This window comes from Dermochelys coriacea, chromosome 18 (assembly GCF_009764565.3).
Source record: "Dermochelys coriacea isolate rDerCor1 chromosome 18, rDerCor1.pri.v4, whole genome shotgun sequence".
In the NCBI taxonomy this organism is placed as follows: domain Eukaryota; kingdom Metazoa; phylum Chordata; order Testudines; family Dermochelyidae; genus Dermochelys; species Dermochelys coriacea.
The window spans coordinates 22045518-22064894 of NC_050085.1; the positions used below are offsets into that span (position 1 = coordinate 22045518).

General features: G+C 61.6%; 2 protein-coding genes across 3 annotated transcripts in view; one reads left to right on the forward strand and one right to left on the reverse strand.

Annotated features, from left to right (window-relative positions):
* Positions 1 to 1276, forward strand: part of ESPN (espin) — a 76271-nt gene extending 74995 nt beyond the window's left edge. The window contains exons 13-14 of the mRNA XM_038376619.2: positions 14 to 25; positions 233 to 1276. Coding sequence (XP_038232547.1) covers positions 14 to 25; positions 233 to 380 — 160 coding nt within the window. The 3' untranslated portion in view covers positions 381 to 1276. The remainder of the gene's footprint in view (positions 1 to 13; positions 26 to 232) is intronic.
* Positions 1277 to 2907: 1631 nt separating this feature from the next.
* Positions 2908 to 18063, reverse strand: TNFRSF25 (TNF receptor superfamily member 25). 2 transcript variants are annotated; one of them, XM_043500002.1, is made up of 10 exons: positions 17825 to 18063; positions 10187 to 10418; positions 9697 to 9828; positions 9328 to 9480; positions 8405 to 8483; positions 7474 to 7532; positions 6790 to 6876; positions 6599 to 6636; positions 5846 to 6011; positions 2908 to 5637 (listed from the first exon to the last, which is right to left on the reverse strand). In XM_043500002.1, the coding sequence occupies exons 1-10, from the start codon at positions 17852 to 17854 to the stop codon at positions 5351 to 5353; spliced, it is 1263 nt and encodes a 420-aa protein (XP_043355937.1). In that variant the 5' UTR covers positions 17855 to 18063; the 3' UTR covers positions 2908 to 5350. The 2 variants fall into 2 exon arrangements, with proteins under 2 accessions (XP_043355937.1, XP_038232792.1); XM_038376864.2 differs by having other exon boundaries at positions 6769 to 6876; positions 17825 to 18016.
* Positions 18064 to 19377: the final 1314 nt, after the last annotated feature.

Consider the following 19377-nt stretch of genomic DNA (forward strand, 5'->3'; position numbering starts at 1 on the left):
TCTCCTTTCACAGAGAGCAAAAACGGTGAGTCCTGCTTCTCCATTTACTTCTCAAGTAGCCTAAGAACACAGTATGTTCACTCCTGGCCAGGACTTTGTACCCTGGCAGAGCCAGATTAAGCAGGCTTGTGTGCTTTGCTTTACTTATACCCTCGCGCCACACCGACCAGTTCAGTGTCAGGCGGCTGAGCTTTGCAACCAACACCCCCATGTTTGTTTTGTTTCTAAACAGAAAAGAGCAAGAAAAATTGAAGCGAGAAGAGGCGGAGAAGGAGAAAGAGCAGTCAGAAAAGCTAAGGACTCTTGGGTACGATGAAACAAAATTAGCCCCCTGGCAAAGGCAAATCATCCTCAAGAAAGGGGATATAGCAAAGCATTAGGTGCTCAATATTCCATTTCTCCTCTTGTGAAGTTAAGAACTTTCTTCCGTAATGTGAGCTGTTCCGTAGGCCGAGGAGGGGCCAGCGGCTCTGTCCTGCTGCAGACACTACCAGCTGAAAAGTCATTTCCTACTTAATGGCCTAGTGTCCATCCCTCTAATGAAATAAATGCAATAAGTGTAACCACTAACATATCACAGAGAACTCTGTCCCTGTCTAGCAACGCCCTGGTGTTCCACAACTTAGCTTGAAAGAATTTTAGGGCATGGGAAAGGTTTTCAAAAGTGGAACTCACAAGGGAAATGAAGTCAGTAAGCAGCTGTGTATGGGATCAAAAGAAACTCCTCATGACTGTAAATATGGTCGACTCTGTAGACTGTTCTGTTCCACATAAAACTTCCCTCCACCTTAATACTAAACAGCATTCCTTTAAGTGTCTCCTTGCTTTCCACTCCCTGTCAGTCATTTGTTTACCATAAAATATACTTTTACCAGTAATAGTGGAGATCCTACAAGGCTATGCAGACAAGCTGAATGTTGTGTGTATATAGAGTGAGTTGCTACTAATATATGTTCTGTTGGTGCCCTGTAGATGCTGGCGTATAGACCATGCTTGGGTGTCATTTTCATTTTGCAAGATGGACATTTTAAAAGAAAATTGATAGTTAAAAACAGTTCTGTGCCCTGTCGGGCTGATGCGAGCCGTTTCTTCAGCTGCCATATTACGTCTAGCCCCTGCTCCTGCATTGGCACCATTGTCATTAGAGCAGAGGAGGTTTGGTCTGTTTTCTGTACTTTTTTGTCTTGTGTTTCCTGGAGTTTCTAGAGGGAGATTTTCAGCTTGTTTCTGACCTAGAACTTCTACATCTTCACCAATAAAACACTAACCACCTCCAGGCATTTCCTTTTCCCTTCTGTGGTCCCCTCTCGCCCCCCCCCACACAATGAGCTCTATCCACTCAGCCCAGGGCCCTGCTCTCCGAGCGCCTGCCGGGTGTGCATGGGGCCAACAGGCCGCGGAGTGCCCTGTGTGCTTAACACCAGCCCCCAGCCGGCTGGGCCTCATGGCTTTCCCCCCAACAGCCCCTCTCCCATCGGTCCCAGTGCCAGAGCACCAGCCTGCGGGAGGAGGGGCAGTGCTGGCTGTGTGCCCTCACCACCAGGCCCTGCACCTGGGGCAGCCTCTCTCCCCACAGGGAAGCGGGGAGGCCTGTTGTGAATCCCTGGGGGCTCCCCTGCATCCATGCTGGCCTGCCTGCATGCTGCCCAATGCAGTCTCAAAGCATGGCCGCAGGCTAGAGGCTGCAGAGGGTGGCCAGGAAATTGCTTCTCCCACCTCACTCCAAGGCTTACTGGCTGGGCCCAGCTCTCCTCCAGCCACCACCTCCCCGCCCCTGCCCAACCCTCCCCTCCCCTCCCCACTGATCCCAGCCCAACCCTCCCCCTCCCCGGGCTCTGCCACCCCAACCCTCCCCTTCCCGCACTGGGTTCTGGCTCCTGCCCAACCCTCCCTTCCCTCCTCCCCTGGCTTATCCAGGCTCACCAAACCTCACCCCTGCCCCCAACACTCACTGTGGGTCCGGGCCCTGCCTTCCAAGTCCTGGGCTCCTGTCAGTGGGTCTGGCAGGAACAAGCGGCCAGGGGCAGGACTCTGCCAGCACAGCCCGGCTGGGGCATGCCTGCCCCTTCTCCAGGGAATTGCTTGGGCACAGGACACCCCCTGACAGCTTCTGCCCAGTTCCTTGATTTTATCTCTTGTTGATGTGGATTTTCTTTGGCTATGAATGTGCAGCGCTGGGTGCAGATTCCCAGCACCAACCTGCTCCCAACAGACCGGACAATGACTCTTCAGAGCAACAGACCCGCTGAGGCCAAAGACAGCTCATGAGCAAAGGCTGGTTCCACCAGCTGGAAAATTGATATTATCTAAATACAGACTCTGGGAGAGGTGACAAGGGCCAGGACTTTGCCCTGCTACACACACAACCTTGAGTCAGCTCCCGCAGGGGTACCCAACCTTTTGGTTCCATTTGCATCTGCCCCTGCCACAGACTCGTTCCAGAAGGCACCATCCTTTCCCTGTCCTCCTGTGGCAGGGCAGCTGGGCCCTTTGCATTCCTACCTCTCTCTAGTTAGCTACCCAAACTTCCGATAGAAAAAGCCAAGCGAGGGGGAGAGAGCAGGACCTAGGCAACCCCAGTAAGTGGGTTTGAATTTCCCTGAGCCAGCTTGCTAAATTCATTAAGGCAGCCCAGAGGTGAGTCTAGTTCATTTAACAGTAATTAGTTAGCAAATATTATCATTAGCTAACCACTAACAAAATTAACCACATGCATTGACATCAGCCCAGCCCTCTGGATTGCATTTCAAGAGTCCCACAGCATCTGTTTGGTTCCTTGGTCCATGAGGTATTTGGGACTGTCCAGAAATAAGGGATTGGGAGCAGCTGGTTCTCCCCAAGCTCAGGGACAGGGGATTTCCCGGCCTCCAGCCCCTCCCAGAAGAAAAGCCACACCTGAGGCTGGGCAACACCACACGGATTTATTGTCAGTTACAGACACAGGGAAAGAGCCCTGTCCCTGACCCCCAGCTCTGCTGTTCCTTGCGTGTGCACCCCAGAGCCCATTTTAACACGCAGCCCCAGCCTGCCGCAAGGTGGCTGTGCTCCCAGGCCCAGCTGGAGCAGAGAGACTTGCTCAGGAAGGTAATGGCTGCTCCTTCTCTGTACATGGAGACACGGCTCACTGAAGGCCCTAGCGCTAGGAGCTGGGGCACCTACGGTCTGACTTCAGTGACGCTGAGCATCTCCAACTCCCCTGGGGCTCAGCATGACCTGCCCCACCACAAACACCCGTCGTTAGGCACCCTCTCCTTAGCAGAAACCCAGGCAGGGCTTCCCCACCCTCTCCCCAGCAGGAGGGCCGAAATCCCTGTTCAGTTATGAAGCAGTGCATGTGACATGTAACCGATTCTGATCAGTTTCCTCAAGGCAACATGGGGTATAAATAAGGTACAAAACTGCCACCTCTCCTCAACTAGTGGGGAGAGCCCCCAGCTCGGAAGAGGCGCTGTCCTGTTGCAGCACAAGAACAGAACGAGTCTGCCCCTGCGACTGCAGGACAGAGCCAGCAATATAAATAATTGACATAAAATGTCTACAGAAGATAAGTAACAATACTTACTGGTACAGTGCTCCAATCCCCCCCTGGGGGCTGCTGGACTAACGCACTCACAGCTGAGCTAGCCCCCGGGAGATTGGAAAACCTGCCCCCACCTGGGGTGAGCAGAGGCCCCAGGTAGCAGTAATGCAGCCCAGCTGCTTTTAAAGGGTCCCGCATGATGGGTGAATTTTGTAGCTAGCCAACAAGGCAGGTCTCCTGGGCCGTGCCACCCAGCCTCTCTTCCCTTTAAGGCTCTGTGCAGAGGCGTGTTGTTTCCGGGGGGAGGCAGCAGTTTTGGCTAGCATTTTTCTTCCGGAGTTTGGCCACACAGGCACGTACACAAAGTGCCTTTTTCAGCAGAGATGGCAACCCTGGAGTGAGGCCCCCTAGAACAGCTGCCATCTTCCTGGGGTGGCTTAGAGTTGCTAAGCAGGCTGGGGGCAGGCGCGGGACCTGGGTATGGGCAGTGGGGAGCCCCGGGGGATGCTGAGCCCATAGGGAGCATGAGAGGAGTCAACCCTCTGCTTCATCAGGTGCTCGTGTTGTCGGGTCAGCACTGAGCAAAGGATGAGGCCCCTCAGCTCAACTTGGATCTGGCTTGGTCCTGAGCCCTCCTCCAGAGAACCCTGGGCACTGACACTAGGACCTGCCCGTTGCTGGCAGCGTCTCCTGCCCCGGGGCTCAGTGAGCTCCGCTGCCCCACGCAGGGAAACATGGCCAGAGCGGTGAGCTGACTGGCCCAAGGTCACACCCTGACTCAGCGGCAGGGCCCAGGGGACTGCCTGGTGTCCTGACCAGCCAGGAGACACGCTCCCTTCCTTAGCCAGTGGGGTCTAGGAAGCTGCCCACACCACCAGCCGCAGCTGTGAGAGTTAGCACTAAGCTGTCAGCAGGTGCTCCAGCCCTCATGGGCTTCTCCGGCAGCCCCCGCACTGGGCTGCTCCGTGGTACTCAGCCCAGCTACGGCTGCTTAATGCAAACCAGTGGGGGAACACTCCATGCCCTGTTCCTGGAGCGGGCTGAGCAGGGTTTGATTTGTAAACCTAGCAGGATGGGGGAGGGGCTTTCCATCAAGCCCCCGATTCCCCCTTCAGAGGGAAAACTGGGGTTCTGGGAGAGGTGCCTGTTGCATCCTGCTACTGGGCATGGCCAGGGAGGGCGCAGAGGGGGCCTGCGTCCTGTGGGGCGGGGGTTCTGGAGAGGCCGTTTGGAAATGGAGCCCAGCTGGGGCTGAGGGCCGGGCAAGGGAAGCGTGACTCAGCAGCAGCACAGAGACAATGATGCTGAGGCCGACCCTCTGCCTGCCTTGGTCGGCTGCCACCACCAAGTCTGTGGCTCCAGGGGTGCATTGCTCCCCCGCGCTGTCCTTCGCAGGGTGACTCCCAGCACAGCTCTGCTGCCATCCACACACCCAGCTCCTCGCGGGCTGAGATGTGAAGGCAGGTGGCACTTGCAGGCTTTCCTTACAAGGGGAGGGAGCGGTGCTGCCTGCTGAGTGTCCCCTCTCGTCCCAGCGCCGCCATTGTGCAGAGGGGCCTGCGCTGGCCCGGGCACAGCACTGCTCCGGGCGTTCAGAGACCTGCCCTCCTGCACTAGGGGCCAGGGGCGCAGCTTCCTGGCTGTAGAGCAGCAGCCAGACCTGCTCCTCCAAGTGCCAGGCCACGGCAGGCCCTGCCCACAGCGACAGCAGGGTTGGCTTCGCTGGCCTGGGGGAGGCCTTCTCCTTCCCGTCCCAAGTCAGAGCCCATGGAGGGGAGCCGGGGAAGCCAGCCCTGGCTAGCAGCGTCAGCCACTCGCTGCTGGGCAGGCTCACGGGCACCTCTGCAGCCGCTGCCTCAGCTCCTCAGCGCAGCCGGCCAGCTCCATGCGCTCCAGGGCCGAGAAGATGGACTCCAGTGTGGCGTTCTTCTGCTGGTACCACCTCTTCAGCATCTCGTACTGCTGGTCCCGGACGTGGGCGAACTCCAGCTCCACCACCTCGATCTCGCCGTCGTGCAGCTCCAGCACCCGCATGAACTCCTTCCAGCGCCGCACGGGCACCGTGTTGATGATGTCGTACAACTTGCTGCCCTGCGGGAGAACGCCAGGGAGGGGCCCTGCGGGACAGCAAAACAGAGCGTCAGCCAGAGCCCGGGGCACAGCAGCCCTGCAGAGAAGGAGGGGCTGAAGGGGAGCCAGTGATGAGCTGTCTGATGTGCCTGTGCCAGCCCCGGTGCCTCGGGTGGGGGGCTTGGATGTTGGCAAGCTGCCAGGGTGGCTGTATGTGCCGTGGCACAAGGCACCTTTCTGCAGTGCGTGGCTTACTTGCTGCGTCCTGGGGCTTGGCCGGCGACTCCCAGGTGTCCTGGCTGCCGAGGGGCCTGACTGGACAGGCGTTGCCGTTCATTTGCGATGCCTCCGTGATCTGAAGGTGGAGCAAACCCTGTGACTCCAGGGGCTTTTCTGCGGTGCCAGACAGACACGCTGAGGCCTGGAACAGAAAGAAACCACCGTCTGCGAGGGAAGCCTTGATCTCTTGGCGGGCGGGGAGCCAGCAGCCTGGTGTGGCAGGGCAGGGGAGAAGTCTGCCGAGGGGGCAGCTCCCTACTGGGTGGGGACTGGGGGTGGGGCAGACTTCCTGGGCCAGGTTAAGTTGCTCTGAAATAAGAGGGAGAATGTGCCTCGTCTGTTCAGTCCCCAGCCCCTCTGCTGAGGCTGCCAGTGAGGGGGCCTTGAGCTGGGGGTGGGCACCTGCTCACTGGGAACTAGCTGAGACCCTTTGAACGCATCTCCTAGTGCCAATGACCAGCCTGCAGGGGAGAACTGCGGCCCTTCACCTGGATCCAAACTAGCCATAAATGGCTGCAAATGGCACACACAAGCAGGGCCAGCAGCCACGACCGTCCCAAGCCGCGCGTGTGTATGTGGGGGTTGTGGGGCAGGGGCGAGCGCTGTTGCATGCCACGGGCAGCCAGACCCGGAGTGGGCCCCGCCGATGGCGCAGGCGAAGGGTCGCAGTCGGCGTGTGCAGTGCATTTAGGCCCAGGCCAGATCCTGTGTGCCCGGCTGGGCTCTCACCTGTTGCAGCCTCGAGTCTTTGACTGCTGCGGCCTCACCTGCCAGGAGAGAGACGGAGCCATTAGTCAGCTCTGAGCACAGGGCCTCCCTTAGCCCAGGCCAGGGGCTCTGCTGTGCAAGTCGAGCGCGAGGGGAAGGCTAATCACTAAGACATCGCGGGGGTGGGTTACCGGCTGCTGGGGAATCCGTGCTGAGCGTCTTCCTCTTGCGGTAGATGACAAGCGCTCCCAGGAAGAGGGGCCCCATAAGGCCCAGCAGGACGTACTCCAGCCCGAAGCCTGAAACAAAGATGCAGGAGAGGTTCCAGCTCAGTTGCCTGCAGCATGCTCTGCTCCCCTCCCTCTTGAAGCCCTGGCACCAGCGACAGCCTAGGCAAGGCCGGAGTTGCTCCTCCCGGTGCAGCTGCTTTGGGGTCTTGCCCAGCAGTGCCGGAGTTCAGCCTGGCCGCAGCTCCCGGCACGCACCACCCTGGACACCAGCACAAGGGGCTGCCTGGCTCAGGAATCACAGGGCCCTGCCCCAGCGAGCCGCAGGAGGGGGCGGGATGGAGCCGCCCCGAGGCAGCGAGGTTAGCTGGGGGCTGGTGATGAGCATGTGGGTTCCCGGGGCTTGGTACCACTGCTCCTGGCTAGGCAATGGTGCGAGGAGGCAGGGCCTGCCCTGAGTGCTGAATCCCTGCAGTACCTGCCCCAAGCCACCCCCCAGCCCCCAAGTAGACCTGCGTTCGCCCCTGTACACCAGGCAGAGCCCGCAGCCCTGTTCCCACAGCCCCTGGAGCACATTCTGGACCAGCGCCCACCCCTGTCCTGAAACGCCCCCCTCCATGCCATGCCATGCCATGCCAGCACCTCCCCATGCGCCACCCTCCCACCTACCTTGGCTGCTGCCACCACATGGCCTGCCGCATGCTTCTCTGCACTTCTCGGGGCTCTGGCTGCAGAGGAGAATAGTGAAGAGAAACAGAAAGTGGGCGTCTAACCTGTCCTTTCCCAGAGCGCCGGGAGAGCGAGCGTCTTGGCACTAGCTCCGGTGTGGCTCTGTCATGGCCAGGGTCCTACCGCCAGCCCTGCCACCACGTTCCACGGGCTGCTTTGGAGATACCTTCCCATGCCCCCTGGTGCCCAACACCAGACAGCTGTTTGGTTTGACTAGGGGCTTGTCTACACATGACAGTTAATGCAGATTAAGGCAGGGGGTGAATGGCAAGTGTACTAGCTGTGCCTGACCAGCTCCGTGTGTGGCCACTCCGATTCCAGACCAAGGAGTTAATCAGGAACAATGCAACATGTAGACGAGCCCCATGTTATCTGGAATGTAGCCCTAGTCTCTGTTCTCCAGCCCATCACCCCGGTGTCTGCACATGGCTCCATGCCTTGCACACACAGGCTCTGCTGGATGGGTCACATCCGTTTCACACCAGGGGGTTTTGCGAACCCCAGGGATTGGTATTTGCTAGTGACAGTGTGAGTGGTCAGCCAGTCACCTGAGAGTGCTTCTGCTCTTGGATGGGATGACTGAACTGTCACAGGTGAGCATCACATACTTCACGGCCTGAGTTTGCTGACAAACCATCACTGTGAAATTCTGGGGCTCATAACTATTGTCCCAGCCTGCTGGAGGGCCCCTGCCCAGCGGGAGGTGTGGAGAGCACCAGGGGCACAGAGCTCGCCTCATTAACAGCTGGACTGGCATCTGCAGCCAGTGTGCTGAGATCTGCCGGGTGAAGCTGCCCTGCAAATTCCCTAGGATGGTGTCTAATGGGAGAGCTGTAGGGAGAAGCAAACCAAGAAAGCCCAGGATAGTTACGTGGTACATGCTCGGCACTCGCTGCCCTCCAGGTAGAAGCCAGGCTGGCAGTCCCCACACTGGGCATCCTCCTCTGAACCTGAAAGACATTGCACATAGCTAGCGCCTGCCAGCGAGGAGAGGGGTGTGGCCTGGGGGTAAGGGAGGCGGGCATGTCCTGGGGGGGTGCTCACAGTAGGTAGGAGGGGTGCTTCTTGGGACGGGCCTTCCACCCAGTGCCTAGTCTCATGGCATGGACTTGTTGGCGGGAGCCCAAGGCGGCAGGGTGCTGACGGGGCAGGCCCAAGAGAGCTGGTGCAGCAGTAGCAGTTGAGTGGCCCCGGCAGGGGTGGCAGTGGGTCTCTGGTGCGGCTCCCTCGCGCCGGGGATGTAGAGAGGTGTGAGAGCGTGTTTGCTGGCAGGCTGCATGTCAGCACGGGCTCAGCAGCTGGCGTTTGGCACATGCTCCTGGGCTAGACGGGACTGAGTGCTGCTCAGTGTCGGCTCAGATACCGGGCACTGAGCTCACACCACCAGGTGCTCGCCTAGGCAAAGCTGTTCCCTTGCCCCTTGCATGGGCTGCAGGCCGTGTGGGCGTCGGAATGGCAGTGGATGTGCTCCCACCACTGAGCAGCACTCCCTCAGCCAGCCGGGCCATGGCCTGAGGCCACAGCGAGCCTGGGGGGGCAGGCACAATGCAGCGAGGCTGGGGGAAAGCAGGGCATGTGTAGCAGCTTGAGGGGCAGTGGGGCAGGCGGGGGACAACGAGGCAGGCGGGGGGGCAGCACAGGGGGCAGCGCAGGGGGCAACAGGGCAGGTGGGGAGCTGCGCGGGGGGCAGCGCAGGGGGCAGGCGGGGAGCTGCGCGGGGGTCAGTGGGACAGGCACAGCAGCAGGGGGCAGTGCCAGGATCCAAAGGCAGCAGGCAGCGCTCTGGACACTCACAGTTCTGAAGGGTGACCCTGCCCTTGCACCTGCGGCATTCCTGGCAGGTGAAGTCTCTGCAGGTGAGGTCCGTGCACTGCCGGAAGTGGCCGGTCCCACAGCCGCACTTGGTGTCGCTGGTCTCAGTGCAGTTCTTCAGCACGACCTGGGAAGCTGAACACAGGACAGGCTTCCTGAGCAGACCTCTGTGCGGAGGGGAGGGGAAGAGGGCTGCTTCCTTCTCAGAGTGTGGCCCAGGTTCCCCAGGCTCTCTCCTGCCCCCCGAGGACCCCGGCCAGTGGGGTGGGGAAGGGCTGGCTGAGAGGCTGGCGGCTCAGTGCTAGGGCAGCTGGGTTCCCATTCCAGCGAGGGGCCTGCCCAGCGCCTTACCTTGTGCGTGGCACTCGGAGCACTTGCGACATTTCCGCTCCAGGTTCTGGAAGGAGAGGTAGGTGCCGTGCGGGCAGCTCTCGCAGGCCGTGCCAGAGCCACGGCTCGTGCAGGGAGCCCTCATAAACGTTCCTGCAAACAACACCAGCCGGGTGAGCGTGCGGGGTAGTCACAGGTGCTGTGGAAGGTGGGGGGTGGCCCGGGATACCCAGGGGCTTGGGCTGGCTGACTGGGTCGGTTCCTCCAGGCCAGCAGCAGCCTCTGCACGCCCCGTGATTTGGAGCAATGCCCTGTCCCTGCCAGGGGGTCCTCATGCCGTGACTAGAGCAGGGAGCCCTGAGTTGGGTCCAGGTGCTGCCAGTGGCGCCTCTGTAACCTCAGCAAATCACTGACCCAGTTCCCCGGCACACGGGGCTGGACTCGCTCCTGTTTGCAGAGCGCTGAGCCGGGCAAAGCCTTGGTGCTGGGCTGGGGCTGTGCTGAGCCTCACCTGCCGGGCACTTCTGGCAGCAGAGCTTATCTGTCGAGTACCAGAGTTGGTCAGCTGCACAGTTGTTTCTAGCAACGTGTCTCTTGTGCCGCTGGTGATGGTGCAGCCCCAGTGCAGAGTCAGCCGGGCTCCTCGCCCTGCTGGGCTCGCTGGCAGTCCCGGCCGCTCGTGGCTTCGGGGTGCCCAACAATGGGAACCCGCTGCCGGTCAGCAGCAGTGCAGCCAGAAAGCCCTAGGAACAGAGAGGGGAACGTTGCCAGGGTCTGGAGCAGGCTCACAGCTGCTGCACCCGCCAGCCCCGCGCCCTCTGGGAGCCCAGAGCTCAAACCGAGGGGTGGCCACAGGTCAGCAGCAGCAGCCAGGCCTTAGCTCGCAAGAGGAGCCTTCAGCTAACGCTTCATTAGCTGGCCCTGGTTTGACATTTGTAGTTCGTGCCCAGCCCTGCAGCAAGCGCCGGGGCGCTGAGGGTGGGACAGGCTGACCAGAGCCCACTGCCTCGTCCCACCCAGGCTCCAGTGGAGTTCAGAGCAGCAGGTGCTGCGATCGCTGCCATCCGGGGGACCCCGTCACACCAGAGCCTGGGGGAGATGTAACCAGAAGGAACCTTGGAGCATCCCCCACAGCAGTGCAGGAGTCAGATGCACTGTCGACTCTCCCAGGCCAGTGGGGAGGCTGGGGCCTGGGACTGAGGGGGCCTAGGTGCTATTCTTGGCCCTTTCACACCTGCTGGATGACCTTGGGCAAGTCACCGTGGAAGCAGCTGCACCCTGTGCCTCAGTTTCCTCTCCCACCCTTTGTCTGCCTCGGCTCTTTGGGGCAGAAACTGTCTCTCACTAAGGATCAGTGCATGGCCTGCTATAATGGGGAGGGGGGGCCTGGGGGCTGATCACAGCTGGTGCTCAAACCCACTTGGCTTAGGTGAGGGTGCCCCAGCTCCTCCGCTAGAGGGAGCCAGTGCATTGCAGCTGCAACGGGCCTGTGCCCTGGAACAACCATGGTCCTTAACCTCACTGGGAGATGCGGCAGGAAAACCCTGCACCCGGGCCTGGGGCTAGCATGGTGCTTAGCCCACCCAGCCACCCTTGCTCCCACCCCCAGGCTTGCCCTGCCTGTCAGCCTGCGTGCTGTCAAACACAGAGCCTGATCCCACTGCAGGTGCCCAGAGGACGTAAGGGCAGGGCTAGCTGTCCTGTGGCATAGCAGGGGGTGCCAAGTACCCCACTGGGGACCGCTCAGGGAGTCAGGAGAGAAAGCCGGGCTGGGGCCATGGGTGATACATGAGCCCAGCTGGATTTGGGGCCTGAGTTTGACTGAAACATCCCTACCTCAAGTCCCAGCCGCTGCAGCTGTGGACTGCATTTGGGGCTTATTTCAGGCGCTGCCCCACACCAAGCAGGGCAGGACACTTGCTGGGTTTGTTACTGAAAGGCTGCTCAGCAGTCACTTGACTCCAGGAGCTGGAGCTTTAAGAACACACCAAATAGCATGAGGTTCACGCTAAAATCACCCAAGTTGGCAACACTGCTGGGGCCAGCACCTGCATGAGCCAAGCTGCCAGCGAGGAGCTTTACACAGAGCCCTTCCCGGCAGGGCAGCTGTGGAGCGCACTGCGTGACTAACCCACCAGAGAACTCAGCTCCCTCCCCCTGGGAATGCCCCCTGCCAGCCCCTGCTGGGTATTTTCCCCTGTCTGTGTCAGCCACTTGGCGTGTGGCATTTGTGCAGAGCAGCCTCTGTCTCACCGAGCCACTGCAGGGAACACTGGGTGCGGAGGTGCCTGGCCGGAAGCAAGGGCGACCTCAGGCCAGGCTCCTGCCATAGGTACAGCTTCTGGTAAAGGAGGAGAAACGGGCCGTGTGGTTAACACTGAAAGGGCACCGAAAAGTGTTGCATAAGCATCCTGGTGCAGTTGTTCCTGTAAGTGGCTCTGAGCTAACCACTTTCCTAGGAGTCGGCGGGCACGGTGCTCGTGGCTGCAGGCTGCTCAGCAGAGCGGAAGTGGGGCTCCCAGCCCAGATAGTGTGCTCAGGCCGTCGGCAGGGCCCGCCCCCCCCCCCCCCACTGACACGGCTCCAAGAAGGATGCTGTGCCGGCACGATGCGACCGCCCTTCTGGGTCTCCAGCACTCCCCGCACGGCCGCCCGACAGAACTGAACTCAGTACCAGGGTGGGACCAGACCCACCTCCGTGGGGGTGTGATATGGAGCAGCGGGGCAGGGTTGGGCACAGGCAGGACTGGGCTGGCAGCGGCCAGGCCAGGCCACGAGCAGCCTCCTTTCCGCTGGGAGCCAGGTGGCAGCGGGGCCGGCCTCATGGGTCCCATCCCAAGAAGGACTGCATGTGGTCTGGCAGCAGCCAGCTCCCTGGCGTGGCAGCGTACTGGCGCCCGTGGTGGGACGCTCCCATGTCCTGGTGTGGAGTCAGCCCCCTGCAGCGCCTGCAGGCCCAAGCGATGACCGGGGGCATTGGCAAGCCTGCTCAGGGATCCCCTCTCACGCACAGTGACACCACCCAGCTCATCAGCCCCCGGGGTCCAGCCCCCTGTTGCCACAGAGCCACAAAGCCACTGTGAGAGCCCAGGGATCCCCCAGGGCCCGGCCCATCCCCGGGAGGAGCCATGGTGTAGGGCAAGCCCAGGTGGTGGGCCCCGTCAGGCAGGCACAAGGCAGGGCCCTACAGCCCCAGCTCAGGGCAGGTGCACTGGTGCCCCTGCGCTGCGCTCAGCACCTCAGCAGCATGAACCTAGCCAGTCTGAGCTGGACATCTCTGGCTGCTCCTTTACTTCCTGGCCACCCTGCTCTACCCAGACCTGGGCAACCAGGCAGCACTGCGCCCTGCCTGAGTCTGTGGCCAGGCCACACTGCGCGGGGCAGCCCTGAGACACAGCCTCAGCGAGTCCAAACCAGGCCCCATGGCTCTGCTTTAAAACGAGAACTCGATACGCTCTGGGAGGACAGGCCCATCAACGGCTATTAGCCAGGACGGGCGGGGATGGTGTCCCCAGCCTCTGTTTGCTGGAAGCTGGGAATGGGCGACAGGGGATGGATCACTTGATGGTTACTTGTTCTGTTCATTCCCTCTGGGGCACCTGGCATGGGCCACTGTCGGCAGACAGGATACTGGGATAGATGGACCTTTGGTCTGACCCAGTCTGGGCGTTCTTATGTTCTTTCACCAGCAATGTGGTGCCATGCAGAGATGGTGCCCAGGCCCCAGCCCCTGTGGCACTATGGGCAGCTTCTGGGGCTTCTAGACTGCTCTCACATATGCCCAGTGTGTGCCACGCAGCCACAAGCAAAGCCCCGCCTTGGCCCCCCTTATCCCCCTGGAACAGGGCAGGGATGTGTGTGCTGCTGCCTTCCCTACAGGGCTGGAGAGCTGCGGGTAGCATCATGGCCAGGTCCTGCCCCAACAGCACTAAGTGCCTCTCCCCAGGACCCTGTTCCGCTGGCATTGACTGTCCCCCCCACGGCACCATCTCCTCGCTGACGCAGCTCCACCTCCCTGAGCCATTGGGGCTGCTCCCATCTGTTCACTCGCTGTGGCTGGAGCTAGAAGCACCCTGGGGCTGCAGAGGCACCTGGGGGGGCGGTCTCGTGCTGCCAGTGATTTCCCGGCCCCCCCTGGGCGGGGAAGGTGTGGGGGGCCGCTTTGGGGAAAGGGGGCCCCTGCAGCTCTGAGCTCAACCACTGGCATGGGACACTCAGCGGGAGTAACAGCACCGGCCTGCATGTGTGCCTAGCATTGCGGGATAACGTGTGGCAGGCCAGCCCCCTCCACACGGCCACTTCCACTGGCCACGGGGCAAGGAGGCGTCACGCAGTTGGCCTTGCTGCTTGCCTTCAGGGCTGGGCAGCAGGGAGAGCCCAGGGCCTCCCATGGGACATGATTGTGTCACCTGCTGTGCCCATGGGCTGGGGCACTCAGGGCTCCTTGCCTCGCCTTTCCCTGCCCCACCGTACCCGGCGCCTGCCCCAGAGCTGCTCTGCTGGGTTAGGCTGAGACCATGGCCGGGGGAGGGGGCCACGCTGGGGCAGGCTGGGCAGCAGAGGGTTAATGTCAGTCTCCTATTTAATCTCTGCCGTGGTGAGGAGGTGATTTCCTCCCTTAGAGGAAGCCGGGCCCAGCTCCCCCTCGCCTCTGATGGTATCGCACCGAGTACGTGCCGCCCAAGTAGGTCAGAGCTGCACACCACCTCTGGAGCTGCCGGGCCAGGCTGAATGGGGAGCGCCTCACCCCGACAGCCCCGCAGGGAGGGGAGCAGCATGCCAGGGCCAAGGCCACTGGGCCCAGCTGTGGGCTAGGCTGAGCCCTCCGCAGGGCACCAGGGCACTGGTGGGTCTCACGCCCTGGTACTGCTCAGTGTTTAGTGCCCAGGGGCCGCACACACACGCACCCGCACACACACAAGCACACATGTGCACACGCATGTGCAATCCCCACCCCACATGAGCAGGCATGCACACACACGCACTCCCACCCCCAAAGAGCTGACGGTCACCAAGCCCTCAGTGCGAGCGCCTCGGGGCAGAGGCTTTGTGTTGCACAGGCAGTGCCTGGCGCAGTGGGGTCCTGACCGGGGGGGTGGAAAGGAGGGGGCTCTAGGCACTGCAGACCACAAGACAGCCATAGGAGCCAGCTCCACAGTGTGGCCCACCAGCTCCCTGAGAGGCTCCGGCGGGGCAGCCAGCCCACGCTCCAGCAGCGGGCGTGGGGCCAGCCGATGGGCTCTGGCCCTGACTCCCTTCCTCCTCAGATGCATGCCCAGCCCGCCGGCCACGGCCCCTGACCCCGGGTAGGAGGGAGCCTTCCCCAGGCGAAGGCCACACGCCTGCCCCCCAGCCACCACAGAGCCTGGTACATGGTGTGTTGTCACTCTGGGCAGGGACGCCACAGCATGGGACAGCTGGGTCTGATTCTGGCCCTGCCGCCCATGGGCTGTCCTGTCCCGGGCCTGGTGCCCAGGATGTAACGCTGACCCTGCTTGCTGCCCTCCCAGCGCCTGGAGATGGCGGCTGAGCACAGGCTCCGCTGGCCCACGGCCACGCACCGAGCTCCCGCAGCACCAGGCGGGCCAGCATCAAGCCCCCTTGCCCCGGAAGGGCAGCGCCATGCGTACCTGCTCTCCCACGCACAGCTCTCCAGAGCCTGGCCCCCCAACCCCTGTGCCAGGGCAGGGGATGCCCTTATCCCCAGAAAGGCCCTCGGCCACTCCACAAAGGGGCTGCAGGACCAGAAAGGCCCCCGCCACGTGGGTGTGGATTCCTGGAGATTCTGGCCCGTGGGCAGAGTTCCGGGTGAAGATAGCCACGATTAAAGGGCTGCATCATATTCTCTTAAATCTGTCACAGCTGCACTGGAACCTGCCCATGAACTCACCCATTTGCATAGCTCTATGATCAGATCATGGCCTGGCGCTGGCAGGCTCGGGAGGAGGCCAGGGCCCCTCCTCCCGCCCCCCTTGCTGAGTCGAGGTGCAATCTTCCCCCGGGCAGCAGCTGCTGCTCCCACTGCCTGCCTTCGTGTTTCCCCGCTGGGGAACAGGCCATGTGCCCGCTCGGTGAGGGACAGGGCAGGGCAGGGCCCGCTCCCCCAGCCAGCTGCACCCATCTCACACCCTGGCTGTCCTGAAAGGAGCCTCGCGCCACACGCCATGGCCACGCTCCCTCGCTTCCACAGGCTCACACCTGCACCCCGTGACCTTGCAGTCCCCCCGTGGCTGCACAGTCCCACCCCTCAGCCCTCGTCACCCCCTTGCACTCCCCACTTTGTCACCCCAAGGTGCTGCTCAAGTGAATTTCCAGCGGAGAGCCCCGGCCTGAGCTCTCACCCCACCGCAGGCAGTAGCAGCCCAAGGCCCCCCACGCCCCTGCTGAGCTGGCGCCTGGTGGAGCCTCTTCGGCTAGCTGCAGCTGGCCTTGTCCTGGCGACACCAGCCAGCTCGTTGCCCCACAGGGTGCCAGCATGTGCCCATGAATGAGCCACCTGGGGCCCGGTCAGCCACTGTCTGTCAGAGACGGGTACAGACGGGCTCCTGCTCTTCTCCCCGTTCCCTTGGGGCAGAGAGCTGCGGAGAGGGGAGCTGGGCAAGTGCTGCCCTTTTAAAGAAAAGCACTTTTGCCTAAGCAGGCCCAGCAGGGAGGCAGGAAAGCAACCGGGCTGGAGCAGGGCTGGGCGGAGGTGGGGAGCAGCACCCGTGGAAGGGGCCTGGAGCCTCCTGCCCCGAGAACAGCCCTTCCAGGCTGGTAGCAGGGGCTGAAGTCCCAGCCTTTCTGTCCCCCCAGCGCGAGCAGATGTGGGCCCAGGGCGCAAAGTGGTGCTGGCTGCAGGAACAAATAGGGAGGGGCTCCAGGCCAGGAAACGCAGCTGGTAGCCCCAGGCCATATTGCCCAAGCAGAGGCTGGACAGAAGCACTCTGGGAAGTGAGCAGGCCTCAGCCACGTTCCTAGGCTGCTCCTACAAGCAGGCAGCCAGTGGGGCAGAGCCAGATGCCTCCCTCCCCAGCCCCAGGCCAGTGAGCCCAGGGCGGCCCCCAGGCTCCACAAGCACATGGCTCAGCCGGCATGGGGAGCACACTGGCCCCCGAGCCAGGCTGAGTGCAGCCCCCTGCACCAGGTGACCCTGGTCCCACCCCGCCGTAGCTTGGTCTAAAGTGACCTTTGTGCAGGACACTGGTCGGCAGCCCCGTGTGCAGCCCGCTGGCCAGCGGTGACATGGGTGCCTGGCCAGGGTGTGAAGTGACGTAAGGCACTAAATCCCAACTTCCTGCCAAGCAAGTTAGAGTGCAAGCCCTCGCTGCAGCAGGATGCAGGACGCCGCCAGGCCCCCCCAGCACAGTCCCCTTTCTTTGGCCGCAAGTGCAGGACTCGGGCCTCAGCCCATGGACTCTGACAGCAGCAGCTGGGCTGCCCACAACACATCCCATCCCGTGACCTCAATGGTGCCTACAGTCGCATTATTGCTCATGTGAACCATGATGGCACTCAGCAGCCAGGGCAGGATGGGCTGGGTGCTGTGCACACATATGGGGTGGAGACACGGCCCCTGCCGCCAAGAGTTTGTTCAGCCTGACACACAATACAGCAAGCTTTGCTCTCTCTGCTGGCTGGCTCAGTGTGCTTGTGCACTGTTCAAATGCCACCACAGTGCAGCCCAGAGGTGGCTGCATTTTAGGGTTGGGGAAGTGATCCAGGCATACCTAGTTTGTAAAGAGCTCCAGGGCCCTCAGGATGAATGAATTTATGATTTTTGTTAACTTGGGGTGGCTCCCCCACACTTTCATTTTCTCTCCTCCTGTCTTCCCTTTCCTGGAAAGCCCCTGGGGCTCTAAAGCCATGCCTGCATCAGCGAAATCAGCTGTCTTCCTGTAAACTTCTCAAGATCTCATGGGGACATCAGGAGTCCACTGACTGGGTCCCTCATGCCTGTGATACCAAGCAGCAGATCAGCCCGAGCAACCAGATTTTGGCCTGTAGGAAACAAACTAACCGATGCAGAGAGCTGGCTCTCATCCCCAGCCAGATCTCCTTGCCTCTCCTACTTCCCCCTCGCTTCCCAGAGCAAAGCTGCACCAGCCCTGGGCGCTTCCTGTTTCACTCTAGAGCAAGCGAGGAACATCCCAGAGTGAGCAGGACTTACCCCAGCTGCCTTCAGGGCCCAGCTCTCCATCCTCGAGCCCTAGAAAGCCAGCTCATGCCGGGGCGGGGTACGGGGGTTACTCGCGGGAGCTGGTCACAACCCAGGGGCAGAGCGAGGCAGCAGCTAATCCATGCTCTCAGTAACCCCCTGGCGACGAGTGAGCTCACACCCGCTCAGCTGAGGCTTTTACACCAAGCCCTTGTGGGAGGAAATCCATTTCTGGAAATGAATCCGGGGGGTGTGAAACCACGACAGCCACCGAGGGCGGCGCGAGCGCGGGGAGGGGCCTAGCTGGCATGGAAGCAGACGGGTGGGGGGAGAGGCGGCACAGCTGCAGGGGCTGGTGCTCCTGCCCACCTCCCTGCCGGGAGCCAGTCCCCTCCCACATGTCCCATAGCAGGTGAGTCCCAAGCCAGAGCCTTCTCCCAGTGGGGCCGGCCTGGGGCTCTCCTGCAACCTTCCTCGCCAGGGCAAGCACTGCCAGGCAGCAACTAGACATCGTCACAGCCCAGCCAGCCCCAGCCCCAGCCCCACACAGCGAGGGCCGACCCTGATTCCCAGAGAGCCTACGGACACCTCACCTTGGGGCTGTGGAGAAAGGGCAGCTCCGTCCCCAGCAGAGGGCAGCGAATGCACCCAACACTCCCCTCAGCCCAGGGCTCCAGCCCATCACCCTGGCTTCCTGCACCACAGCCCGAGGTGGGGCTGGGGCCCAGCCCCCTCCCACCTGTGGCTTTGCTCTCCAAGGCCTGGCCTGGGTCCTAGCACGCCGGCCTCTGCCCACCTGCCCTCACCAGCGATGGCCAGGGAAGGCTCTGGACCCCATTTTTGGCTGGAAACTTGGAGCTTTCTGTGGAATGCAGGCACATGTCACAAAAAGGGGTTGAGTTGAAACCCCAAATTTCAGGTGGGGGATGGGGCCTCACACAGGGGCTGGGAGTTTTCCCAGGGAGTCATTAAACCCCCCAGGCCAGCACAACCACAGCTGCCCTGCCATTGCCCCAGCAAGGGGCTTGTGCTGCCATGGAGCCAGGGAAGGGAGAGACTCTAAAACTCAAGAGAACCTGGCAGTTTTATCAGCCTGCCTCGTCTCATAGTCCATCAGCCAGAGCCCTGGCCCCGTGCTCCCAAGCAGGGCTGCAGAGAAGCAGCCGAGGGTTCACGCCCTAGCCTCTTGCCAGGGACGCTGGCACCATGGGTATAGTTTGGGAGGCAGGGGCATTGCCCCCCAAAACTGCAAGCCTTGGGCAGGCATGGAATCCACCCCCCCCCCACACGCATGGCTCAGTTGGCCTGCCTGGTGCTGCTGCCCCGCTCCAAGTATAGAAGTCAAACTACCCTGTGGCTGGCCCCTGGGAGCAGAGCCGTGGGCAGTGTTCTCCCCCAGCAGGTGAGCGAGGCTGACCCCCCCTCACTGCAGGCCAAGCTGGCACTAGCCACACGCTGCCCCTACACCAGCTTCTGCTCCTTGGGCCTAGCGCCATGGAAAAGCACAAAGGCTCATGGAAGAATGGCTGGAACTGGACCCCCAGGCTGGGGCCTGCCCCATGGTG

What these genes read in the sequence shown, in the direction of transcription:
- TNFRSF25 (XM_038376864.2), bottom strand. Translation starts at nt 17,854, where the DNA reads ATGGAGAGCTGGGCCCTGAAGGCAGCTGGG. An exon ending in ATGTGGTGGCAGCAGCCAAG is followed by an intron (nt 6,877 to 7,473) that starts GTAGGTGGGAGG and finishes TCTTTGTTTCAG; the next exon opens with GCTTCGGGCTGGAGTACGTC. An exon ending in AAGACTCGAGGCTGCAACAG is followed by an intron (nt 6,012 to 6,598) that starts GTGAGAGCCCAG and finishes TTTCTGTTCCAG; the next exon opens with GCCTCAGCGTGTCTGTCTGG.